The following is a 25,564-nucleotide window of genomic DNA, read 5'->3' on the forward strand; positions in this document are numbered from 1 at the left end:
CCCACTCCTTGAATATGAGCTGCATGTAGTGATTTCCTAACAAAGAGACAGGGAAAGGGAGAAAAAAAATTTACAGTGTAGAAATGACATAATACTGTGTCAGCCAGATGATGAAGCTCAGTATCAATAAGAGAGAAATCGTGCTGATAACATGAACCTTTGATATAATATGGTAAGAATGGCACTTTACTCCTATGTTCTTCTTCCCAAAAACCCATAACCCTGGTCTAATCATAAGAAAAAATCCATCAGTAATTTCAAGAGAGGGCCATCGTACAAAATACTTGGGATACAAAATACCACAAAATAAAGCACACTTCTGAGAAACTGTTACATCCAAGAGGACCCTATGGAGACATGACAAATAAATATAATGTGGGATCCTGGAACAGAAAAAGACATCAGGTAAGAACTACAGAAATATGAATAAACTATGGACTTTAGTTAATAATAATGGTTCATTAATTGTAACAAATATACCAGCCAAATATAAGATGTTAATAGTAAGTAAAACTGGACGTAGAAGATATGGGAACTTGCTGTACTATCCTCTCAATTTTTCTTTAAAAAGTAAATCTAATAGTTTTCTAAAAAATAAGGTGTATTTTTAAAAAAGTACATTAAAGAGCTTAGTTTTACAGACACACAGTTAATTATAAAGACTGTCAAAATTGTTGGCTACATGAGAATAAATCCTAAATTCCTTCAAATGTAGAATAGTCACCTGCAGTGAAAAACCTACAAAATTCCACAATTCAGCTTCATTAAGTAGTCTACAGACTTTTAAATATAATGTTTAACAACGGTTTCCAAACCTACCATTTTTTTCTCCCATCTTTTGGCGTCGTTCATAAACATAAAACTCTTCAAAATTAACTTTATCAAAGCACTGAATCACTTTGATTGAAGAGTATAACTGGAATCCAACTGTGGTCTCTCTAAAATTTGCAGTCCTCAGAGAAAATACATCATTATGCCATTCCAACCCAATGTTCTTGGATCCTTGAATTTTCAAATAGTAACTGTAGTTGAAGAAACTTTCAAAAATAACCACTAGTCCAACCTGATGACGAGTCCATGCAATTTCATCAAGTGAGAATTTATAGTCATATCAGATCATTGGTAATATCGTTTTAAAAATAAAAACCAACTCCATCTTTTGGTCCATGGATGCATGAGACATTCTGTAAAGAAAACAGTAAAGATTGGTACATATTTGCAAAGAATATATAAGAAAAGACTGTTGTAATAATAATCTTTTAAAATAGCATAAATTATTATAGAAACCAGAATACATATTAAATGGAAAAATATGTAAAATATCAAAATTAGGAAATTACAGAGAAATTAAGAATCACCCATATTTAAAATACTGTTTATTCACATAAACTATCCCCATTTTATAAATATTTTTAAAGTTTTCTTATTTTTTATAAATACTTTATAAAAACTTTAAAAATGGGGATAGTAACGCTAACTACCTCAAATGAAGAAGAGGCAATAATGATTAAGAATTTCTCAAAACTGGAAAACACATAAGCCAACTAAGGGTTCATTGGGTACCAAGCAAGATAAAATATACACTACTAGACAAACTGAATAAACTTTAGGATATCAAAAATAAAGACAAAGTCTTAGAAGTTTCCAGAAAATCTAGATTATCTAAAAGAAACACATATCAGACTGGTAATCAGACTTCTCATCAGAAATGCCAGACGCAGTAAGTTAAGGCAACGTAAGTCTGACCCAGAATGCCTTTCAGCCAAGCTATCTTTCAACAGTAAAAAAAAAAAAAAAAAAAAAAAAAGAGAGAGAGAGACTTTTATAGACATTCAAAAAGCCACTTAGGGACTCTCTGAAAGAAAATGGAAGTACCCAAACTTCATGAAAAAAACTAACATACACAGAAGTACTGAGGTATAAGAAGCAATAATGAGCAAATGACTAAAACACATTAATGCTAAAGACAGATTAAAAATGGGTTTTAATAACAAATGAGACAAAATGACAGAAAGAACCATGGGAAATTATGTTCTTTTATAGAAGGGGATTACCACAAGATCAGAGGAAGTAAAGTAGAAGCACCGTCTAGTTCTTCTTCATATGGAGGATATCAATACTAATTAAATTCAGATCTTGTTAGGAAACATAAATTTAAGAACGATGTTGAAAATGCAAAGGTAATATATTTTTTAAAACATGCAGAACAAAGAAAACTTGGAGCCAACCTCAGTTAAAAAGAGAAATGGAAAAATAGGATATAAAAGATACAAAGAAAATCATGGTAAACAAGATGAGAAGAAAAAGGCCAAATTTTAATAATCACAAAAAAGGTGAATGTGTTAATGCAACTTATTAAAGGAGTCTCAAATGGATTGCAAGCAAAACCTAGCTATGATATTTTAAAGAGACCACTTAAATGACACAAAATGTCATCAAAAGGTTGAAATAACAGTATGTGAAAAAAGACATACCAGCAAATATAAGAAATGTTCATATCAAACAAAACAGAATTTAATATGAAAACCAATAGAAGAGACAAAGAGAAATATTTTATGACGACAGAACAATACACACGAATATCTAATTGAAATTACTGACTTAATATCAAACAGGCTCAAGAAGTAAAAATCCCAATTAAAGGCAAAAGTATAAAAATAAGTTTAAACAACATTTAAAAGATCTTAGGAGAGCTACATGCCACATCTCCCCACTTCACTCCTATTATACCAGGTCTATTAAGTTTTATAGATAAATTCTACAAAACTTTCAAGGAATGGATAATTTCTATCATATATGAACTGTTCGAGGGCAGGAAAAATACGGGAGCCACTCAACTTTTTTTTTTAGATTAGTACAACCATGACATGTAAGAAAAGAAACTCAAGGCCAAAAGCACTTCTGTGCAAAAACAGCAAGTAAAATATGCCATAGAGTAAAAGTATATTACTAAAATAAGATTTATCCCGGGAATACCCCAAAAATTTAATATTGGAAAGTTTATCAATGTAAATTCCTACATTAACGTATAAATGGAAAACCAACATTTCAGATGCAGAAAATAAAACAATTCAATAAAAGTCAGCAACTATTCTGGAGGCTGGGAGATGAGGGACCCTTAACAAACTAGGAAGAGAACTTCTTTAACCTGATAAACTCATTACTAAAACTTAGCACCAAACATCATATACAATGATGACACATTAGAAGCATTTTCACTAAAGTCAGGCACAGAGATGAGGACACTTTCCACCACTGTTCTTATTCAATATTATACTTGAAGTCTTAGAGAAATGCAGTAAAATAAACAAAACACCTAAAGACTTTAAAGAAAAGCAAGATCTATCCGTAGATTAAACAAACAAAAACATAATAAAGTTAAAAGCCAAGCAAAGAGCTGGGAGAAAATAGAGCTTGTGAACTTTGGTTGGGGAGAAGGTGCCGGAGGCTCAACACTCAGTGCAGCATCGTAAGTGGGGCTCGACTTCATGACCCTGAGATCACCACCTGAGCTAAAATCAAGAGTCAGATGCTTAACTGAGGCACGCAGGCACCCTGATGCTGAAAAAATCTTTAAAAATGATATAGGATATGCAGTAGCCAGGGCACATGAAACTCTAAACCATTCAAAAAAGATGATCCAAAAGAAAAATGAGTAATTTTTTAAAGAAACTGTGGAAACTTACATAAAAAAAATTATAGGTTAATAAACACATGGATACTGCAAACTTACTAGTAATCAGAGAATGAAAATTTTTTAAAAAAATGAGTATTAATTTCATCTATCAGATGGACGAAAAGAAGACAGTATCTTGTGTTGGTCTAGATTGTAGGAAAACTGAACTCTCAAAACTATTTTTGGGATGTTTAAATTAGAAGAAGTATTTTGGAGGCATATTTTGCAAGACAAATTAAAATTAAGAATGTTCATAACTTTGGGGCACCTAGGTGGCTCAGTCAGTTAAGCGACTGACTCTTGATTTCAGCTCTGGTCATGATCTTAGGGTTGTGAGCTCAAGCCCCTTGTCAGGCTCCCCTGCTCAGTGTGGAGTCCACTTGAGATTCTCTCTCTCCCTCTGCCTCTCCCGCTAGTTCTCTCTCTCCCTCAAGTAAATAAATCTTTTTTTTTTTTTTTTAAAGATTTTATTTATTCGACAGAGACAGAGACAGCCAGCGAGAGAGGGAACACAAGCAGGGTGAGTGGGAGAGGAAGAAGCAGGCTCATAGTGGAAGAGCCTGATGTGGGGCTCAATCCCAGAACGCCGGGATCTCGCCCTGAGCTGAAGGCAGACGCTTAACCGCTGTGCCACCCAGGCGCCCCTCAAGTAAATAAATCTTAAAAAAATAATAATAATGTTCATAATTTAAAACCAAGCAATCCCACTTTTAGGTATATATATATATATCCTTGAGAAATAGCACATGTGCACAAGAAAATACATACCAGGATTTCCCTGCAGCATTGTCTATAAGTTGAAAAAACTGGGAACAACCAATGTCCATCAAAAAGAGAATGGCAAATAAAATGTGCTATATAGTACCTATCAAACAAGATAGAATTTGATATAAAAACCAATAAAAGAGACAAAAATAAATATTTTACAATAACAGAACAACTCAGCCATACACTGGAACACTATCCAGCAGGTATAAAAAATTGAACCATAAATACATAATAAGCTATAAATAACAGTTATACACTTCAAAAACACTGTCAAATGAATATAGAAAATGATGTAGTATGATACTATCAACCTTTTTTAAAATTACAAATGCATATATGAACCCTTTGAGAATATGTAAGTATAAAGAAAGACTTAAAGGTTCTGCAGCAAAGTCTTTTAGCGTGGGGTTGAGGGAGCAAAGGGGGAATTCAGGGATTGTGGACTGTGCTATCTGTAAGGTTATAATTTTGTAAAAAAAGAATGTAATAGTGTACTTAATTTAAAATATAAGTATATAATTTTCACAAAAGGATTGTCAATTTTAAAGGCTTTTGGAGCACACTGCCAAATTCCTTTCTAGAAAGGTCCTACCAATTCCTATTTCCACCTACAGCACACAAGCATACTAATAGCTTTTTGAAGAAAACTCTCACCAATGTTGTTCCTATCCTCTGAAATTTTAAAAATAACTGAACAGTAAAATGTTTACTGAAGAAAATTTGCAAAATATAGTAAAGCATAAAGAAGAAAAGTTAAATCACTCATCATCTCATCATCCAGACAGCTGGTTTAATACTTTGGAGTGAAACAGGATTTTTAAATTTGTTCATATTTTTCCCCTTCTTTTTCATTTTGGAGGAAAGCAGTCGGTCTGTTTCGCCTCAATTTATGGTTGCTTTGTTTTTAAAAACAGGCTCTTTATGAAGCTGACCATTTCTTCTATATTTGGATTGCTTTAATTACGATGAGAGATTAATGAACATTTATTGAGTATAAACCACGTGTCAGGCACACTTCTAAATACTTCACTATTCTTACTGATCTGCGTAACAATGAGAGAAAATTAGCATGCCTGTTTTCTAATGAGGAAGCTAAGGCGTGTCACACTCTAAGTGGCAGTGACAGAATATAAGGAAGGAATCAGGCAGAATGATTTCAGAGTCCGTTTTTTGATTATTCCACTCTACCTTTTCAAAGTTACCTTTTTGCCTCATACAGAACTCATTGCAGGTTTCCACATGCCGAAGAGCACAGCTCCTCGTTTTAATTACCTATTGGGTTGTGGTGAAGGAGAGTCAGGTGCCTTTAGGATCTAATCTCAGTTCCGTGATCTTGGACAAATGATTTTACTTATTTAGGACTCGTGTAAGTCTTACCTGTGAAATGGGTCAGTGGTTAAACCTTCCAGTTCTGCTTCTGGATTTTATACTGCAGTCCATTTCCTGCAGCCCCTTTTACAGCCTCAGGTTCCCAGCTGCTTAGGAATCACCTCACATTAAGGTATGCACCCGGAGACAGAAAATGAAATGGGGGTTGAGAACTGAGAACGCCCGTGGTCCCTTCTACAGCCTGGGACTGCAGGTGGATAAAAGGAAAAGGGAGGTTGCAAGGGCGGGGGTTCACGCAGCCGAGGGCTCCGCCGCGTTCCCAGGTCTTGGGCCGAAGGAGCTGTCAGGGGGCCACCCAAGGCCGTGCCTCGGCTCCACTGGCACCACTGCTTTTTCCACGCCGCCCGCCAGACCTGAGGGCTGCACCGGGCCCGCTCCGTGGGCGAGGCTGGGTTTCCTCGCGGGTCGGGCTCCTTTCCGACTCCACGCCACCGAGACCCCACGGTCCCAGACACCCCCAGGCCAGGAAGTACTTCACCATTTACTAGACCTCACCTCAGCACCAACTGCCCCGCCTCGCGTCAGGCGGGGAAGGAAGACCACCCAATCCCCAACGCCCAGGCCTACCGAACGCTAATCCTAAATGGGAGGAGTTGGACACCCAGAGCTCCCGCTACCTGGCCGGGAGCCCATTGGTTGGACACCCCACTGGGTTCACGCCTCAGAGGCACCGCGCGCGTATCGCCGGCAGCGCGGCGGCGCCTAATTGCGCCGCCTCCCGATTGGCTGCCAGAGCTCTCGGCTTGTATCGCGCTCTCTGGCGGGGCCAATGGGGATACTCGCAGTAGAGAGGCCGGCATCGCAGGAGTGGTGGCGCAGCTGTTTCCTCTGGTAGGTGTTCCGCTGCCATCTTGTGTGTGGCTAGGACTGGGCTTCTTGACGGTTGAACGCTTACTTAGTGGCTCCAGGTGTGGAAGGGTCCTGAGAGAGCAGTGGAGGAGAAGAGGGATCTGAAGGCAGACACCTGGTGCCTTCTCACTTACCTGAAAGGGAGAGGTTTTCTTGGTCTGAATCAGCCCCGACTAGAGAGAGAGATGAATTGGGGGAGGGGGGAGCGGAATCCCAGGCTTTCGTTTGTTCGTCATTGTGGAGGGCTTGCTGGGGGCTTTGATGCCTTAACGCTGATTTCTTTGGTTCCAGAGAGCTACTCCGTAATCTTTGTCTCGGAAGATTGACCGTCACCCCTCTTTAAGGAGGTTGTCTGATGGACTGCCTGATTCAGGAAGGAACAAGGCTGGTCATTAATAGAAGGGGAGAGAGGGAGATGCCTCACCACTATCCTCAGGTTAGAAAGAGACGTCTTCATTTTCTGTCGGTTGCGAGGGAGTGACTGCTAAAGTGTTGGCTCTTCTTGGTAGTTAACCCTCTGACTAAGCCCATCCTTTGATAATTGTGGGCATCTGGTTCTGCGTTTGGGCAATATTATTTATTAATATGCAGGCAGCATTTCTGCAGTGTTTTGTTTTTTTTTTAATCCAATAAGTGGTGGTCTTTGCAGAAACAATGGGATCGAAGGAAGAATTTTGGCAAATCTGTTTCCCTGGTTATGATCTGTGGAAGATTTCGGAATTTCTAGGTCTGCCTTGACTTGCTTGGTTGCTTCGTCAGGGGCAAGGGGAGGCGTTTGTAAGGGAAAGTATCTTCTGAGCTTTTTTTGAGGTGGAAGAAAGGAGTTAACCTCTTTTTCCTCCTTTTCGGTTTTTGTTTTGAATCCAAGTAGACTGCATTCATTTGGGAGGAAAATTTATCGCATCTGAAAACCTAGCCGATAACAGGCTAGTATTTTGGGATTAGCAGTTTTGACACGCATTAGACGAAAGCAAAAATAGTTTAGTTTTCAGTTAGTTATCCAGTGATGACTCACCCTAGTCAAGAGTACCACGTGTTTTGTGGCAAAGAAACAGCAGTAATTGAATGATTAAAATTTAATTTTCTTTTTAAAAATTGCTTCTTAAATCATGAGTCTTATAAGGCCTAAGTTGCAAGAGTTCAAGTATCAATAATTTAGTGTTTAGTTGATGGCTAATGTACAGGTGGCTATCATAAAGTAAAAGATCAGTGGCTAAGAAAAAGCACCTAATAGCTCAGTAAATGTTCGCTGAAACTTTTGCAGAGTGTTCTCATGTAATAATGCCTGGCATATGTTCAGAAGTATAATTGTTGATGGGCGCCTGGGTGGCACAGCGGTTGGGCGTCTGCCTTCGTTCGGCTCAGGGCGTGATCCCGGCGTTATGGTATCGAGCCCCACATCAGGCTCCTCCGCTGGGAGCCTGCTTCTTCCTCTCCCACTCCCCCTGCTTGTGTTCCCTCTCTCGCTGGCTGTCTCTATCTCTGTCAAATAAATAAATAAAATCTTAAAAAAAAAAAAAGAAGTATAATTGTTGAATGAATAAATAAAATAATGCAGTAATTGGAAGGTGTGGATATACATTTCTTTTTCGCCTAACTGAAAGAGAATTTATTTAACCTGCTTTCTAGAAAATTTGACTTTCATTTTCTTGAACTAAATTTGTTGCTTCCAGTTTATACATACAAATAATACTATGGATGATATTTTTATGAAATCGTAATACAGAGAAATTTAGATAATCAAGGTGAGCCTTCAAGTAATAATGCTGTTTGCCATTTTTTCTTGAAAGCATACAGTTGCAGTAAATGAGTACCAGAGTTGTCAGTGCCTTAGATCTCTTCTGACGAAAAAATGTGTTTGTTTTTCTAGTTTCTTTTTAACACTGCTTAAAGGCAAAATACTGCAACTTTAAGTTTACTATATTGCATAAATATGTTCTGTAATTTTAAGTAATTTTTAAATAGTAAGCTAAGTATGAGGTTTTTTTGAAGCATGAGTCTCTAGGTTTCATAATGTATAATCTGAAGATCCTTACAGATTTTTAAAAATATTACTTTTGCATGAACAATGTTAAGTGACTTTAAGTAAAAATGATTTAACTTATATTGTTATATTAAGGATTATTTTTCATTGAGGTCTCATAATATATACAAGTTTAGATTTTCTTTCCCCATTATCAATTGATGCATGCTGTTTAAACATAAGCTGGCAGTTGCTGTTGGAGGTTCTTTTTTTTTTTTTTTTTAATTTTTTTTTATTTATTTATTCGACAGAGATAGAGACAGCCAGCGAGAGAGGGAACACAAGTAGGGGGAGTGGGAGAGGAAGATGCAGGCTCATAGCGGAGGAGCCTGATGTGGGGCTCGATCCCACAACGCCGGGATCACGCCCTGAGCCGAAGGCAGACGCTTAACCGATGTGCCACCCAGGTGCCCCTGATGCATGCTGTTTAATTAGAAAAAATTTGATAACACCTTTGAAATGAATGTGGTATTTTGTGGCTGAATGTAGATTAGAATCTACTTATTTCATTAAAAAAAAATCAATAAAAATGCTCTCAACCTGTTTGCAGTTCTTGTATTTGATATTTTAAAGATCTAATAGATTTTTTTTAGTGGAGATTTTAGGGTATGAGCACTTTTTTATAAAGAAGAACACATTTAAAAGTTGATAGGTTTTCCCCACCTCATTAACTGAAAACCAAATTTGCATATAATAATTTCTCTTTTTAAAATTATTTTTGAAGTACTAGGAATACTTTGCTGTGCTTTGTAGTAATTTTGTTCATATAAATAAATGTTACTTTTGGAGAACACTTTGAGATTAATTTTCAGAAATATTTCTATATTCCTCATTAATTAGTGCATTTTGCCATCACTTTTCCGGTCTTTAACAAATATAGTTGTCATGGGGATAAATTAAGCAATTTGACTAAAAATAAAAAATAGTTTAAAACTGTATGAAGATGAAACTTACCATTGCAGTTCGTGGTGGTTTGTTAATCAATGAAATTGATTGCCTGAGTCATGAGGATGTCGTTATCTACAGAAAATGCTTGTGAGATAAACACATGGGACATTCAGATTATTTCCTTTAAAGAGAAAGTGTTTGAAGTATTATATATGTAGCTTTTATTAAAAGACAGGATTGAAACACTATAATTTTCGCTTTACTATGACTTTTCGCTTTGTAATAATCTCATTTGTTCTTGCCACTTAAACTATAATTTTTGTGCAGATAAGCCCTAATCCTATGCCCTTTTAAGCACTTAACACTCATTTCTCACAGCCTTTTGGACAGTTCGATCTACTCAATTTGTATGCAACTCTCCATCTTTTGTGTTTCCTATCTTGATTAATGGTATAGGTATCTTCTGAGTGGCTCAGATTTAAAACTTCAAATTCTTACCTCTCCCTGTTACCTAACTGTATAATCTGTAGCTTCACCCTCCAAAATGGCTTTGCTCTTCATTTTTCTACACTCATTGCTGCTGCCTAACTTAGGCTGTCTTTTTCTTAACATTTTATATGCTACTGTATTACTGACAAAGCCCCTGCTTCTCAACTTGGAGTTTGTATTAGTTAAGATACAGGTTTGGCTGCTGTGATAACCTAAAAAATAATTGTGCCTCCCCCAATCTTTTTTTTACATTTATTTACTTATTTTTAGAGCACAAGCGGGTGGGTCAGAGGGAGAAGGAGAAAGAAAATTAAGTGGCAGATTCCGTGCCGAGCATGGAGCCGGATGCAGGGCTTGATCTCAAGACCCTAAAGATCACAACCCGAACCGAAACCAAGAGTCGGACACTTAACCAACTGCGCCAACCAGACACTCCATGGCCCCCCAAATTTTTTAATAAAATAAAAAATTTCTAAACTAAGTAAAAATATGAGCGATCAGTTAGCTTTGCTGCAAAAAATTGTCAGAAGCCCCCAAGCTCCTAATGATAAGTTACTCTACCACCTCATCATGCAGCTCCATGTTGTGGACCCAGATGGCTGTTTCACTTCCTGCCATTTTATGCCACATGTTTAAGTTAAAGGCTAAAATGTATCAAGGTAGGAAGCACAGAATCTTTGCAAGTGGTGGTAGGAGTAGGATTTTATTCTCTACCTTATTTTTTTTTAAGTTATGTTATCCCAAAAAATCTTTAAGTAACAATTTCATTTCTCTAAGATTGTCATGAACGTTTGATGACTCTGTTAGGTTCCTACAGTTAGATTTGGGAGGATTAAGGTGCGTAGCTTGTGACCCTCAAATAATATGACTGTGGCCTATATCATTATTTGCAGACCTAGGGACTACTTTGTACTTTCCTTTTCTCTCTCTACAGGTTCTCACTGCCCGCAGTTACCTTTGAAAGTAATTGATGCCTAGCTCAGCTTTCTCTTTGGAGTATAGACAGGTTTAGTTTAATCATAACCTCTTCTTGCCGTATTCTCAAATTCTCCATTTAAGCGTATCTTATATTTGTTTCTCGCAGGCTGTGACAAGCAAAATAATTCCATGGAAGGCAAGGCTCCTTCGTGAGTCATGAACAAGTTTGCATGTAGTTGGTTTTGGATGCACGTTTGCTCATTTGAAGTATATTTCATATTTCAAATAGGATAAAGAATTGGATGGGGAGGTCAGTGGTGGGCCTAGCTTGCTTTACATGTAAAGCAGTATCTTTACCTTTGGAGAGTGTATCCATCTCCTATAAATCAACAAATAAGAATGTCAGTACCCTGACAGAAAATGAGCAAAGGACATGAACTCATGATCACAAAAGAACAAGCACAAATGGTTTACATGAAAAATGTTTAACTTGTAATTAAAGAAATAAACATTTAAACAAGCAATTTGTCAGTGTGCATCAAGACAAAACTATACCCTTTGACCCTTTGTAAGGAAACTTGTGTGGAAATGGAGATCGAGTCAAAGCTTTATGATCACAGTGTAATTTTATACTTGGGAATAATTGGAGATTAAAAAAATAACCAATGGTAGAAGAATGGTTTTTATAAATTATTACACACCCATCATGATAAATATATTTCAGCCTGTTAAAAGGAATATTTTCAAAAGCTGTTTAGTGATACAGGCTATTTAATGACATTGGAAAAAGGTCACCATTTTGTGTTAAATGAAAAAAGTATAGAATAGTAATTGAGGAAATGAAATGAGATACCACTATGCAACCTCTTAGAATGCCCCCACCTTATTCCCCAGAATAAGGAAGGAAGGGAGGAAGGAAGAAAAAAATATCAGGTGCTGGCCAGGATGCAAAGCAACAGGATTCACATCATGCTGGTGGGAATGCAAATACCACAGCCATTTGGAAGACAGTTGGACAGTTTTTTATCAAATTAACCATACCTTTATTATGTGACCTAGCAATCCCATTCCTAGGTTGAAGTTTACTAGCAAGGTAAGAAAGCTCCATTGGCTTCTCTTTCTTGCCAGCAGTTGGCACCAGTGATTGTGTTTGTTTGTTTTAGTTTTAGCCATTATATGGGATGTGTAATGGTGTTTCATTATGATTTTAATTTGCATATCCCCAAAGACTATTACATGCTTTTCTCATGAAAAGTGAAATGAAACCTATAATCACTTCTTTTCTGATATTTATAGCAGTTGTATTTGTAATCACCAAAAACTGGAAACAACCCAGCTGTCTCTTAATTGGGGAATGGGTTTTTAAAAACCACAACACATCCATACAATGTAAAACAAAACAGATCTCTTCCTAGTACGATAGCATAAATACATGGGGCAATGGACTATATTATAACTACATATTAAGTTGTTTTAAGGAAAAAATAAAAATGAGCCATACAGCGTTACATGATATAATGGAAACACACCAGAAAAAATGTGACCATGAAGCAGATGAAAACAGTAATCTGAACACTTAAAAATAACTGAAGGGAAATTAAGGAAAAGATGACACCCTTGAAAGAACCACACAAATAAAAGGAGCTCAGAAATGAGATGACTAGGCTGTACGGGGATGTGAAGTGAGAGCTGACAGAACCCAAAGATTTAGGAGAAGAATATTTTTAAATGATAATTAAGTGAGAAAGAAAACAAGAGTGACCATACATCCCAGAAAGCAGTGAGTGAAATAGAGAACAGAAAGGAGAAAATTGAAGAAAATCAAACAGATTTTAAAGGAGTGAAGAGAACGACAAGATAGGCAAAGAGAACTAAAATGTATATATAAGGAATTCCCCAAATGTTAAACCAAAGCACAATGGTGATGGTTACGTAACATTTGAATATACTTTATGCCATTTGGTTGTATACTTCAAAATGGTTAAAATGGCAAATGTTATGTTGTTTTACCACAATAAAAAAATAAACTGTAGCAATGGCACAGAGAACTATTAGAATTGAATTCAAGAGCACTTAACACTAAATAATGTTTATAGATATTGAAAGGCATACTGTGAATCTGGGGAATTCAACCCAGAACAGTTAACACTTAAGATGTATTCTTGTAGAATTGTTAGATTTTAAAAATAAGGGGAAAGAAAATTTTTCTTTTTGCTTCCATGGAAACAGACCAAGTCCACTTGGAAAGAAAATCAAATTGGGTTAGATTTTTTTTTTTTTTTTAGCAGCAACATTTTATGGCAGATAAGAACAAAACATTTTTTAAATATCCAAGGAAATAAATATTTCATATCTCATAAAACTGTCTTTCAAGAAGTCAGGACACAACAAACATTTATAAACATGAAACAACTCAAGTAATGTTGTCCTATGAATCCTTCCTGAAGAATATTCTAGAGAACAAATTTCAGACAACTAAGAAATGATTGGAGAAACTTCAACATCAGGTCAGGTGGTAAACATTGAATATATTTTATGTAGGGCTAAGGCTTTAAAAGATGGGAATAATGGTGATAGAATGATATGTGAATAGTTTGACAATGTAGAAATAATAGAACTCACCAAAAAATGGGAGAGGAAGGGGAGAGTAAATAAAAAAATAAATAAAATAAAACTGGATGGTGGGGGAGAAGGAAGGATAGAGGAAATTGCTAATTTTGTTACTACTAATAGCAGGGAACTAATAGTATCTTTAAAGGAGGGAAGAGAATAAAGAGTATTACATAAACATAATATTACGGAGTTAACCCCAAGAACAAAAGATACAAAAGCTTCCTAAATACTAAAATAAACACCTTAGAAAAGAGCAAACAGACCACACAGTGATATGCACACAGTTTCTATATGTATTTGTGCGTACAAATACACAAAATGTATAAAACATGAAAAGTTACCAATAACACCAAAAATATCAGATGTATTAGTATATATATGGGCTCTACTTAATGACAAAGATTTTCAGATTGCTGTATACAAAAGGTACAGTTATAAAAAGTAATAATAAAGGGAATTAATGAACAATTTAAAATAATAAGGGAAAATCAAAATATATCAGATAAATGCACATTTTAAGACAGGGTTATCATTTTGATATCAGACAAGGCAGCATTTAGTTCAAGAAGCATTAAAATACAGGATATTTTATAAGCTAATGGCTGCATTCACAATGAAGGTTTTTAAAAATATCTGTGTACCAAACAGCACATCGACAGCTTTCATGAAGTAAAAACTACAAATGATGTGAGGAGAAATAGAAACCTGCTAATGGAGGACTTTAACACATGTCTCTCAAAATCAGTACCATTAAGTACATTGCAAGGTAGATCTTCCAGATTTATATCAAAGTTTGAGTCCACTAATGGAGAATACATCTTTTCAGGTGCACAAGGGACAGTGTAAAAAAATCTGTTCTATATTCGACCATAAAGAAAACCTCAGTTCCAAAAAACAAAAAGTCAAATTTTTGATCACATGCACTAGAAAATAATTTTTAAAATAAAAAATAACGAAACAACCTGACTTCAGGTGTCCATAGGACTATGGTAAATGTCTAAATGCAGATCTTACCATACATTCTTTAAAAAACCATACAGATCTATAAAGAGAGTAAATTAAACCACCACCATCCTTGCCTAACTAATACAATTTCAATTAAGGGTATGAGGGAAGTAAACACTGAAATGCAGCAGAGTGAGCTCTGGAACCCATGCTAAAGTGGCAAGTAAGGTTGAGACTGTTAAAACAGAAGAGGGAAGCAGGACGTAGAGTCAGTAGAATGCAGATAAAATAACTCCAGAAAGTGAAAGCCCCACCCTAGGGAGGAAAATACTAAGAAGTTTGAGACCTGTTACAAGGAAAGAACTTGAAAGTGCATGGGACGGAAGAACAGTCTCAGGAAGGTGTATTGCTTTTGAGAAAAGAGGATGACTTGGAAGGGACATCATTTACCTGGAAGCTTGGTGGTAAGAGGAAGAAGAGATGGTAGAAATTAGTGATTTTGGTGAAAATGAATAGAAGATATATCACCACTCTCGCCCAAAAACGAATCATTGATTTAAAAAACTATTTTATGCCCATTTTATGATTTAGCCATCAGGGAGATTCAAATCAAAACCACACTGAGATACCACCTTACGCCAGTTAGAATGGCAAAAATTGACAAGGCAAGAAACAACAAATGTTGGAGAGGATGTGGAGAAAGGGGGTCCCTCCTACATTGTTGGTGGGAATGCAAGTTGGTACAGCCACTCTGGAAAACAGTGTGGAGGTCCCTTAAAAAGTTAAATATTGAGCTACCCTATGATCCAGCCATTGCACTACTGGGTATTTACCCCAAAGATACAGACGTAGTGAAGAGAAGGGCCATATGCACCCCAGTGTTCATAGCAGCATTGTCCACAATAGCTAAATCGTGGAAGGAGCCGAGATGCCCTTCAACAGATGACTGGATTAAGAAGCTGTGGTCCATATATACAATGGAATATTACTCAGCTATCAGAAAGAATGAGTTCTCAACATTTGCTGCAACATGGACAGCACTGGAGGAGATAATGCTAAGTGAATTAAGTCAAGCAGAGAAAGACAATTATCATATGGTTTCTCTCATCTGTGGAACATAAGAACTAGGAAGATCGGTAGGAGAAGAAAGGGATAAAGAAAGGGGGGGTAATCAGAAGGGGGAATGAAGCATGAGAGACTCTGAGAAACAAACTGAGGGCTTCAGAGGGGAGGTGGGTGGGGGAATGGGATAGACTGGTGATGGGTAGTAAGGAGGGCACGTATTGCATGGTGCACTGGGTGTTATACACAACTAATGAATCATGGAACTTTACATCAGAAACCAGGGATGTACTGTATGGTGACTAACATAATATAATAAAAAAACATTAAAATAAAAAAAATAAAATGAAAAAAAAAGAATACTATATCGCGTATTCTCAACTAAAATTTTCCTTATCCTACAGAGAAAGCCTGTACCCAGTAACTCTCCTTGTACCCTACTCTCCCTTCTCTCAAATTCTGGCAACCCCTTTCCATTTCTATGTATTTACCTATTCTGGACATCATATAAATGAAATCATACAATATGTAAAAAAACAACAACAACAACAACTGTATTTTATTAAACCAATAGAAGGTGCTGTTGAACTAAAAAATCCGGTAATTTTTCCAAATCCCTCACTCCTGTCTATATGCTGTTGTTATCTGGTTTAGGAAAATTAAAACACTTCAAAATGAGCAGATACTGGCACACAACATCCATAAAAAATTACTATGAGTAGGGGCCCCTGGGTGGCTCAGTCAGTTTAGCATCTGCCTTCAGCTCAGGTCATGATCTCCTGGTCCTGGGGATCAAGTCCTGGGGCTTCCTGCTCAGCAGGAGTCTGCTTCTCTCTCTCTCTCTCTCCCTCCACCCCTCCCCCCTGCTTGTTCTATCTCACAAATGAATAAATAAAATCTTTTTAAAAAATTACTCTAAGTGGAAAACATAAAATGAGAGTCAAAATTCAACTACAGAGCTAAAGAAAACCACAGCATAATACTCCTACGTGAATTAAATATCCTTAAACAAGCGTTTGCAGAAATAAGTTCTCAAATACAAATTCAGAACCCCAAAATAAATGGACAAAAAAAGGAAGATATGAAAGGTAAATTTACTGAGCTCAGGAAGTAAAACAACAAAAAAAATCATCTTTCACAATGAAGCTAATATCCAAGATACCTAAGGGAGAATAGATTTACTGAATATAAGAGATATTGAGGAAGGACTTGAAGATAGCCAAAAGAATGGCAATTAAACAAAGAAAGGTAAAAAGAGAGAAAAAGAGAATGATACAGATGATATGTAAAAATTAGAGTCCCTAAGAAGAGAAAAACAATAGCAGAGTTAATATTTAAACTTCAATCCATGAAAACATTCTGGAAGCAACAGAAAACTCAAATCTACACTTTTGAAAAGGCTTGTTGTGTGCTGTAAAAATTGTTCTAGAATGGTCCAATCCAAGTCATATCTTAGTAAAACTATTGGACGTTGAAGATAATGAAAAATTCCTCTGGGCTTCCAGGTAGAGAGAAGACATTAGGAACAAATTTCTCAACAGCAACATAAAAAAGAAAATAACCATGGAACAACATATTTAAAGTCAATGAAATTGTGAGTCAAGGATTTTAGCACTATGACTCCATCCCAGAAAAAATTAAAACCATGATAAATGCCAATATACTAAAAAAAATTTACAAGATGAGCAAAGCAAAAAGACCAGTGACAAGATAGGAAGAAATACTTGAACTTCCATCACAAAGAGCTAATCTCCTTAATGAAGCTAACTTAGAAGTCAAACCAAATGACCAGCAACCCAACTGAAAATGGGCCAAAGACATGAGAGTTCACAGAAAAAGAAATGCAGATGACAGACCTATGAAAGATGTTTAACTTAAGACATACAAAGAGAAATACAAATTAAAGCTACACTAAAAATGACAGCTACACTCAAGCCTTTCTCACGAAAATCCAAAATTACATAATAATACTCTGTAGGCTATGGGGAAACAGGCATTTTGGTGCATTGCTGGTAGGGATTTAAAAACACAAAGCTTAAGAGAGAATTTGGTAATATCCAACAAAATTAGATATGCATTTACTTGTTGACCCAGGCACCTAACTTCTTGGAATCTGTTCTAAAGACACATTGACTTAAAATATAAACTGGCATTTCTAAAAAGTTACTCATAGCAGCTATACTTGTATTAGCAAAAGATTGGCAGTGACCTAAATGCTCATTAGTAAGGGACTAGGTAACTAAAGTACATCCAACAGTGGAATAATCTCCATCCCCTTCCAAGTCACTCTTACCCCCAGAAATCATAAAAGAAAATGTAGAAATTCTACATGTACCAACAACATTGAATGATCTGTAGAATATATTATGAAGTGGGAAAAAACCAAAAGTGTGGAATAATATATTTAGTAATCTATAGGTAGAAGAAGGGAATGAGAAAGGTGCCAACAATGGAAGACATATTTCTTATAATTTATTTATATAGTTTGATCTTTGAATCATGTATGTTTACATATTCAAAAATTAAATTTAAAAAGTACAACAAAAGGAAAAATCTAAAAAGGAACAGAAGCAAATGTACATAACTATACAGCATTTTGGTGTCATAACCATACAAGAAAAGGAACAATTTCTAGTAATTCTAGAACCTAGATTTGGGACTGTATTTTCTTAGCAGGGTGTATTCAACATTATTATTGTTATATTGCTATTTTTAAAGTATTTTATGTATATTGTTGGGCAAAATAGATGTTGCAAAATGTCAGTAATTGTTGAACAAAACCACAGAAGTTCATCAAGGCTATAAATTAAGAAAATGTAGTCTGGAAAGTTCTTTGACCGATTGAGCAAAGTGGGAGTGAAGTACAAAATACACAGGACAGCTACATAACAGTACCTGTTATATGGCTCTGCGTCAGGCACTACATATATCATTTGACTCTTGCAGATACCCATTGAGACTCTGATATTTTTTTCTTAAGAGGTTCAGAGAGGTTAAGTAATTTGCTTTAGATTAGACTGTTACTGAGTGAGAGGTTGAGATTTAAACCCAGATCTATGTGACTCCAGAGCCTGTCCTTTTTCTACTACATCATTACAGGATATACACCAAATATTGAGAAGAAAGAACATCAGGAGCTAAGTGTTCTATTTAAACCAGTAGTTGCTGCTCAGAAAATACATAAATATGCAGACCCTAAATCAGTGGTTTATATTTTCTTCATGCAAGAGCAATGCACTAAAGGAGAGAAGTGTAAGTTTTCTCTTATTTCTGATGGGGAAATGTAAACACACATACACAAATATCCTTATATTGATGTTGGAGATAAAAATTTTGACAAAAGTTACCATTAATGACTGAAATTAGTAAAAGACACAAACTGTAAGTATGGCAAAGAAGAAAAGAAAAACATTGGTAGGCATGGGTTTTCATGATGCTGTGAAAAGCAAAAAAAAAAAAAAAAATCCTTCAAAGCTTCCCTTTATGATACTTAAAAGCTCTTCTAAGCTTTGCACAGCTTTTTTTTTCTTTAGTAAAAATTGGCCTTTAAGATACTACTTTAAATCAGTTATGTTTCCTCTTGTGGAAGATGAGGGCTGATGGAGATTTTGGGGATGCTAGGGCTCTCCTCACCCAAGCCACCCCTTCATACTACAACTGGTTTCCCCAATGAAAAAATATTTTCATTCAGTTCAACACTACTTTCTAAAAGTTCTGGCACTTGAAGTAATTGGGGTAGAGGGATTTTCCTGTTTTAATTTAGTTTATCTATATATGATAATGATGGAAATTTAATTTATAATCTGTGTACCTGATAACAGTAAAAAAATATATTGGATTTGCTATAAAAATTTAAAAATTAATTTTGAAGCTTTTCTTTTTGTCAGAAGCTGTGTTGATCAGTGACTGGTGAAGGCTAAGAAAGTTGAAACAAATTTGCAGATGATATACTACTTCTAAGGTAAGCTGATATAACAACTCAATCAAAAATATAAATGGTCTTGCCAGACTCATAGATTACAGTAACACACTAACATAAAATTAGGAATAAATATAATATCCTGATTTAAATTTCACAGAGCAATTGCAGGAAGAGTAAATACACTTCCTTTTCTGGCAGTGTGATAGAGAAGAGTTCTTGAATCCTCCCTCCATCAAATATCTAAAACACTAGATTCAGTATTTAAAAACCTTTATTGTGAATGGATGAACCTATAAGAAAATAAAGCAAACTTTTTGGTGCTTGAAACAGAACGAGTATATATCCTGTGGGGTAAATAAGTGCTGAAGTCACTGAATACTTTGGGGTTGTACATGGCTTTCTTTTGGCATAGAAACTTGTGCAGGGAGAGGGACGGGGACTGAGAAAATCCCTTGAGTTCTGCGAAGGGTAGGGAGCCTCATCAGAGACCATCATAGAGAGGCAGACATCTCTGGGTGGAGTTTAAAAATCTCTCTTAAGTGGGGCATGGCAGACTCAGTCACAAGAGCATGCAACTCTTAAGCTTGGGGTTGTGAGTTCAAGCCCCACATTGGGTGTAGAGATTGCTAAAAAAAAATAAATAAATAAGTAAACTTAACTAAAATAAAATAAAATCTCTCCTACTAATTCCTGGTTACCAGCTCACATTCACTTGGATTTGAGGCCTTAATTTATACTATTTTTCTGGTCCCTATTTTCACGGTCTCCCACAAATGGAGAATTTTAATTTAAAATGGACCTGGATCTCTAACACTTTTCAGTACGTGGCAGAAACAATTAAAAATCCTCCATGGAGGGAGTTACCAACCCAGTTGTCCAAGTAGCATCATTAAAATTCTAACAAATAAGCTCTTACTCATTTTTTAAAAATCACAGAACATGGTTTGTCTCCCTCTCTGATTTCCCTCTCTGATTTCTTTCCATTCAGCGAAGGGAGCGGGGTAGGAGGATGGGGTAACCTGTGTTGGGTATTAAGGAGGGCATGTGTGGTGATGAGCGCTGTGTGTTATATGCAACTAATGAATCGTTGAACATTACATCAGAAACTTATGATTATGATATACTATATGCTGGCTACTTGAACATAATAATAAAAAATAAATTAAAAAAATAAAAATAAAAGACAGTAAAGATACCCCCCCCCCAAAAATCACAGAACATAGCAAGGGGAAAAAATCAAAATGTTATGAGCAAAGAGCAGAAACCATAAACAACTAAAATAGATCTACAGAGATTTCTGCTATTAGAAATACCCAACATATAAAATAAATACTTAATGTTTAATAAATAAAAGAGGGATTCTAAAATATAAAGAATAATAGAACTTAAAAGTGACCAGGCACATTAAAAATAAGAACCAATTAGAATATCAGAAATTAAAATTATAATAATAGAACTTAAATGGTGTGTTAAACCAGCATATGAGGCACAGTTAAAAAGAGACTACATCGAAGATCATCCATAGAGAAAAAAGTTATTGAAAATAAAAGATAGTGAGATGATCTAATCAATGGTTCCAAAAAGAAAACGTGGAATAGGAATGAGGCAATATTTGTAGTTGCCTTTAAAATTTTGCCAGAATTGATGAAAGACACAATTGTCAGATTTAAGGAACCCAATGAATCCCAATCAGGGTAAATAAAGAGAAATACATCTTACTGTTGTCCAGCTGTAGAATGCCAAGTATAGAGAAACCAGTAAGTCACAACCCACACTTTAAAAAATATTGTTCTAAATGGTATACTTCAAGGAGGAAAATGCTCCTAAAAGGAAGGTATGAAATAAAAGAAGAAATAGGGAATAAAGAAAACATGAGTAAATCTAAGCCAACATCGGTGAAAGGAAACAGTAATAATAATATAGTAATGTCGCCCCTGCCTTTTTTTTAAGATTTTTATTTTTAGTAATCTCTGTATCCAACATGGGGCTCAAACTCACAACACCAAGATTTAGAGTTGCACGCTCCACTAACTGAGCCAGCCAGGCACCCCTACAGTAGTTCCCTCTTATCTGTGGTTTCACTTCCATGGTTTCAGTTACCCGTGGTCAGCCACAGTCCAAAAGCAGATGGTCCTCCTCCTGATGTATCATCAGAAGGTCATTAGTGGCATAATAACTACGTCACAATACCTACATCATTCACCTCACTTCATCTGATCATGTAGGCATTTTATTATCTCACATCATTGCAAGAAGAGAAGTGAGTACGGTACAATAAGATATTTTGAGAGAGAAAGACATCACGTTCACATAACTTTCAATATAATATATTGTTATAATTATTCTATTTTATTAGTTATTTTTATTAATCTCTTACTACGCCTAATATATAAATTAAACTTTATCATAGGTAGGTATGTATGTATAGAAAAAATCTAGTACATTGACCCCTGAACGGCATGGGTTTAAACTGTGTAGGTTCACTCATATGAAGATTTTGTATAGTGCAGTAAACGTATTCTCTCTAAATTATGATTTTCTTAGTAACATTTTTTTCTAGCTCACTTTATTGTAAGAATACAGTATATAACACCTGTAATGTATAACATATGTGTTCTTTATGTTATCAGTAAGGCTTCCAGTCAACAATAGGCCATTCGTAGTTAAATTTTTGGCAAGTCAAAAGTTATACATGGATTTTCACCTGCATTCTCCAAGCCCCATGTTGTTCAAGGGTGTGTGTGTGTGTATGTGTGTGTGTATAATATATAATATATATATATATATATGAGATATATATATATATCTATCTCAGCTCTCTCTCTCTATATGTAGGGTTCAGTACTGTCTGTGGTTTCAGGCATCCACTGAGGGTCTTGGAACATATCCCCTACAGATAACTGGGCACTACTGTAATGTCTAATTTGTGGTTAACAAGCAAGGCAGAACTACAATATTGTACTGGCCTACAGTGGCATGTAAGTCAGGAGGGATTGATTAGAATTTCAGTATTCTAAGGTCCATGTGCTGTGTGAACCAAAGGTAAAAGCATTTCAAACGTAACCAATGAAAGAAGACAGTTTCTTTAAAAAAAAAAAAAAAAAGATTTTATTTTTAAGTAATTTCTACCCAACATGGGGCTTGAATTTACAATCCCAAGCTCAAGGGTCACATGCTCTACCAACAGAACCAGCCAGGCACCCCTAGAGTGTTTCTTTTTAAAACAGAGAAGGAAAATAATGAAATGAGGGAAAAGAACAAACAAACAGAAGGCAAGAAATAAGTACTCATTTTTTGTCTTCTTTTTCTCAGCTTAGTGATTTTGAGATTCATATATGTTGTTGAATGTATCAGTCGTTTATTCCTTTTTGTTGCTGAGTAATATGTCATTTTATGGCTGTACCACAATTCATTTATTTATTCATTCACGTATGGATGGAAATGAGCTGTTTCTAATTTTAAGCTATTACAGATAAAGATACCATGAATATTCATGTACAAGTCTTTGTATGGACATATGCTTTCTTTTTTCTTGATAAATACCTAGGAGTGGAATAGTTGCATCATATGGTAGGTGAGTTTTTTACATTTTAAGAAGCTGCCAGGTTTTTCCAAAGTGGTTCTCAACGGGAAGATGAATGACAAAGTTATGGTCTGTCTATATAGTGGAATTCTACTCAGCTGTACTCCTAACAGAGTGGATGAGTATCAGAACAATTACAATACATAAAAGAAGCCAGATAAAAAAGAATACACATTATTTGATTCCACTTACTAAAAATTCTAGAAAACATTACTAACTTACAGTGGCAGAACGCATATCAAAGTGGTGGATGCAGCAAGAGATTCTCTGAAAATGAAGGGAACAGATAAGACATTCTAAAAATTGAACAACAGGATTTATTAATTAGGTTTAAATTAATAACATCAGGCAAAGATAACCTCGGGCAGGTATCTCTATACTAACCTCCTTCCTATATAGCAGAAATACACTGGCCCTGTGGTACCAGACAACTCTCCTAGAGTGTACTTCAATCGGCCCTGTCAAATTTAACCTTTTCCTCTCACCATATGTTCGAGTGGCTAACCAGTGTCTCTTCTGAATGACACATTCATCTTTTAAAATAGATACGTAACAGTTTCAATTAGGCTATAACCAAGGTATGCAGGCCTAGAAGCCATTTTGTCTTTTTAGGTGATATACATAGCTACTGGTTTTCTGTGGTAAATGTTACAGTTAAATTTATGGTATTCAGATTATTTATAGTGTTTCCACATTATTTGAGTTACCTTACTTTCTCCCCCTATCTCTTTGTACCATGAGAAAACCTATCTTAATTCACATCAGTTAGCAGCGTGAGATGGGCCATGTCTAGTTTAGTACAAATTTCTAAATCTGTAACTAAATTTAAGGTAATATTGTAGGGGCGCCTGGGTGGCTCAGTTGGTTAAGTGTTTGACTCTCGATCTTAGCTCAGGTCTTGATCTCAGGATCATGAATTCAAGCCCTGTCTGGCCTCCATGCTGGGTGTGGAACCTACTTAAAAAAAAATTAATATCATAGATGTAAATAAACTACAGGCTGATTAAAAAAGAAAAAAAGCATTATAGTCAATAGCATATTTATCGACTTTGTGGGCAACTAGTAGCTTTCTCAGCTTTAGAGTTTAAGAAAAAAACTAAGAGCGTTTTATAGAGTTTAGTAATTGTATAAGATTTTTTGTACAAATGAATGTTAGTAAAACCAAAATGAAAGAAACAAAGAAATTAGGAGAAATATTTGAGCTAAGTAACAAAGATTAATATTTATAAGAAATTTAAAGAACTTATTAAATTTTATAACAGGAATCTCAGTATCCTGGTAGATAAATGAAATACCAGTGTGAACTTAAAGTTCTCAAAAGAAGAAATTCAAAAACAAGCACAAAGGGGAATTTTATATCTCTGTGAATAAGCAAGGGTTCAGAAAGGTAGTTGGAGATGGTGAGGTTTGTGTGAATCTCATGGTATACTCATGCTGGCAGCATTTTAAATTAGCACAATACTTCCAGAAATCACTTATGTATACCAAGGTCTTCAAATTGTATATTTTGACTGAGTAGAACTATATGTGGGACTTTGTCCTGAGAAAATAACCCAAATAAGGAGGGGAAAAATGCAAGAAAAATTTTTGACAGGATTGATCATGAGAGCCTAAATGTTTGGTGGGTAAAGTAAACTACTATAGGTTAATACTGTGGTGTTAAAAAGGATAACTTTTCCCAAAATATCTGTATAGAAACATGATTAATGTTTTATATCATTAGCAATCAAGTTGGCAAAATTTTATACTGTTACTACAGTTCTGTAAATTGTGTGTATATATATGATAACAAAGTTAGGAAATATTCTGAAATAAAAATAGCTTTTGTGTTAACAGGTTGAGAATTTGTGTGTTATTGTCCCTAAGTTTTTATTTTTATTTTTAAAGATTTATTTATTTATTTATTTATTTATTTATTTATTTATCAGAGAGAGAGAGAGAGAGCATGAGCGGGGAGGAGGGGCAGAGAAGAGGGAGAAGCAGGCTGCCCACTGAGCAGGGAGCCTGATGTGAGACTCGATCCCAGGACCCTGAGCTCATGATGCTTAATCGACTAAGCCACCCGGGTGTCCCTGTCCCTAAATTTTTAAAAATGAATTTTCAGTGGGAAAAAATACAACTTAAAAGAATTAAGTGAATGAATACTTACTGTCTTAGAACTGTGGGTTATATAATTTTCTTAGAATTAATTGAAGTTCTGAGTTAAATTAATTCTCAGATATTTAAGAGTTTTAAAATGAAATCACGTTTTACTTTGCCTGTTCTAGCTTTCTATCACTAGTATATAGGAACATCATTGATTTGATGGGGATAGGTGCTTTATTTTGTTAATTTGCTGAGCAAATTGTGTTTAAATCCAGGAGCTTGTTTATTTGAGTTATCATCAAGCCACATGAGATTATTTAATTTGGTTAAGTGCATGTCTAGTTAGAGAGCTAA

At 35.6% G+C, this 25,564-nt stretch overlaps 2 protein-coding genes across 11 annotated transcripts in view; one reads left to right on the forward strand and one right to left on the reverse strand.

The window, feature by feature from the left end:
- The window catches only part of LOC103677615 (SET domain bifurcated histone lysine methyltransferase 2), a 93,497-nt gene extending 86,980 nt beyond the window's left edge, over positions 1-6,517 (reverse strand). For 2 of the 4 annotated variants that reach the window (XM_008706879.2, XM_008706874.2), the window contains exons 1-3: positions 5,822-6,517; positions 4,445-4,541; positions 820-1,184 (exon numbers count right to left, since the gene is read on the reverse strand). In XM_008706879.2, the coding sequence (XP_008705101.1) occupies positions 820-835 (16 nt within the window). In that variant the 5' untranslated portion in view covers positions 836-1,184; positions 4,445-4,541; positions 5,822-6,517. The remainder of the gene's footprint in view (positions 1-819; positions 1,185-4,444; positions 4,542-5,821) is intronic. The other 2 variants (XM_008706875.2, XM_008706878.2) reach the window with 2 other exon arrangements.
- An 11-nt stretch (positions 6,518-6,528) lies between these two features.
- CAB39L (calcium binding protein 39 like) overlaps positions 6,529-25,564 on the forward strand; it is a 112,196-nt gene continuing 93,160 nt past the window's right edge. For 2 of the 7 annotated variants that reach the window (XM_008706868.2, XM_008706871.2), the window contains exons 1-3: positions 6,659-6,741; positions 6,974-7,118; positions 19,508-19,581. The gene's annotated coding sequence lies outside the window, so the exon portion shown is untranslated. Of the gene's footprint in view, positions 6,839-6,973; positions 7,119-18,719; positions 18,873-19,507; positions 19,582-25,564 lie in introns of all 7 variants that reach the window. The other 5 variants (XM_008706870.2, XM_040622737.1, XM_008706869.2 and 2 more) reach the window with 4 other exon arrangements.

Source organism: Ursus maritimus, unplaced genomic scaffold (genome assembly GCF_017311325.1).
Source record: "Ursus maritimus isolate PB19 unplaced genomic scaffold, ASM1731132v1 scaffold_10, whole genome shotgun sequence".
Lineage (NCBI taxonomy): Eukaryota > Metazoa > Chordata > Mammalia > Carnivora > Ursidae > Ursus > Ursus maritimus.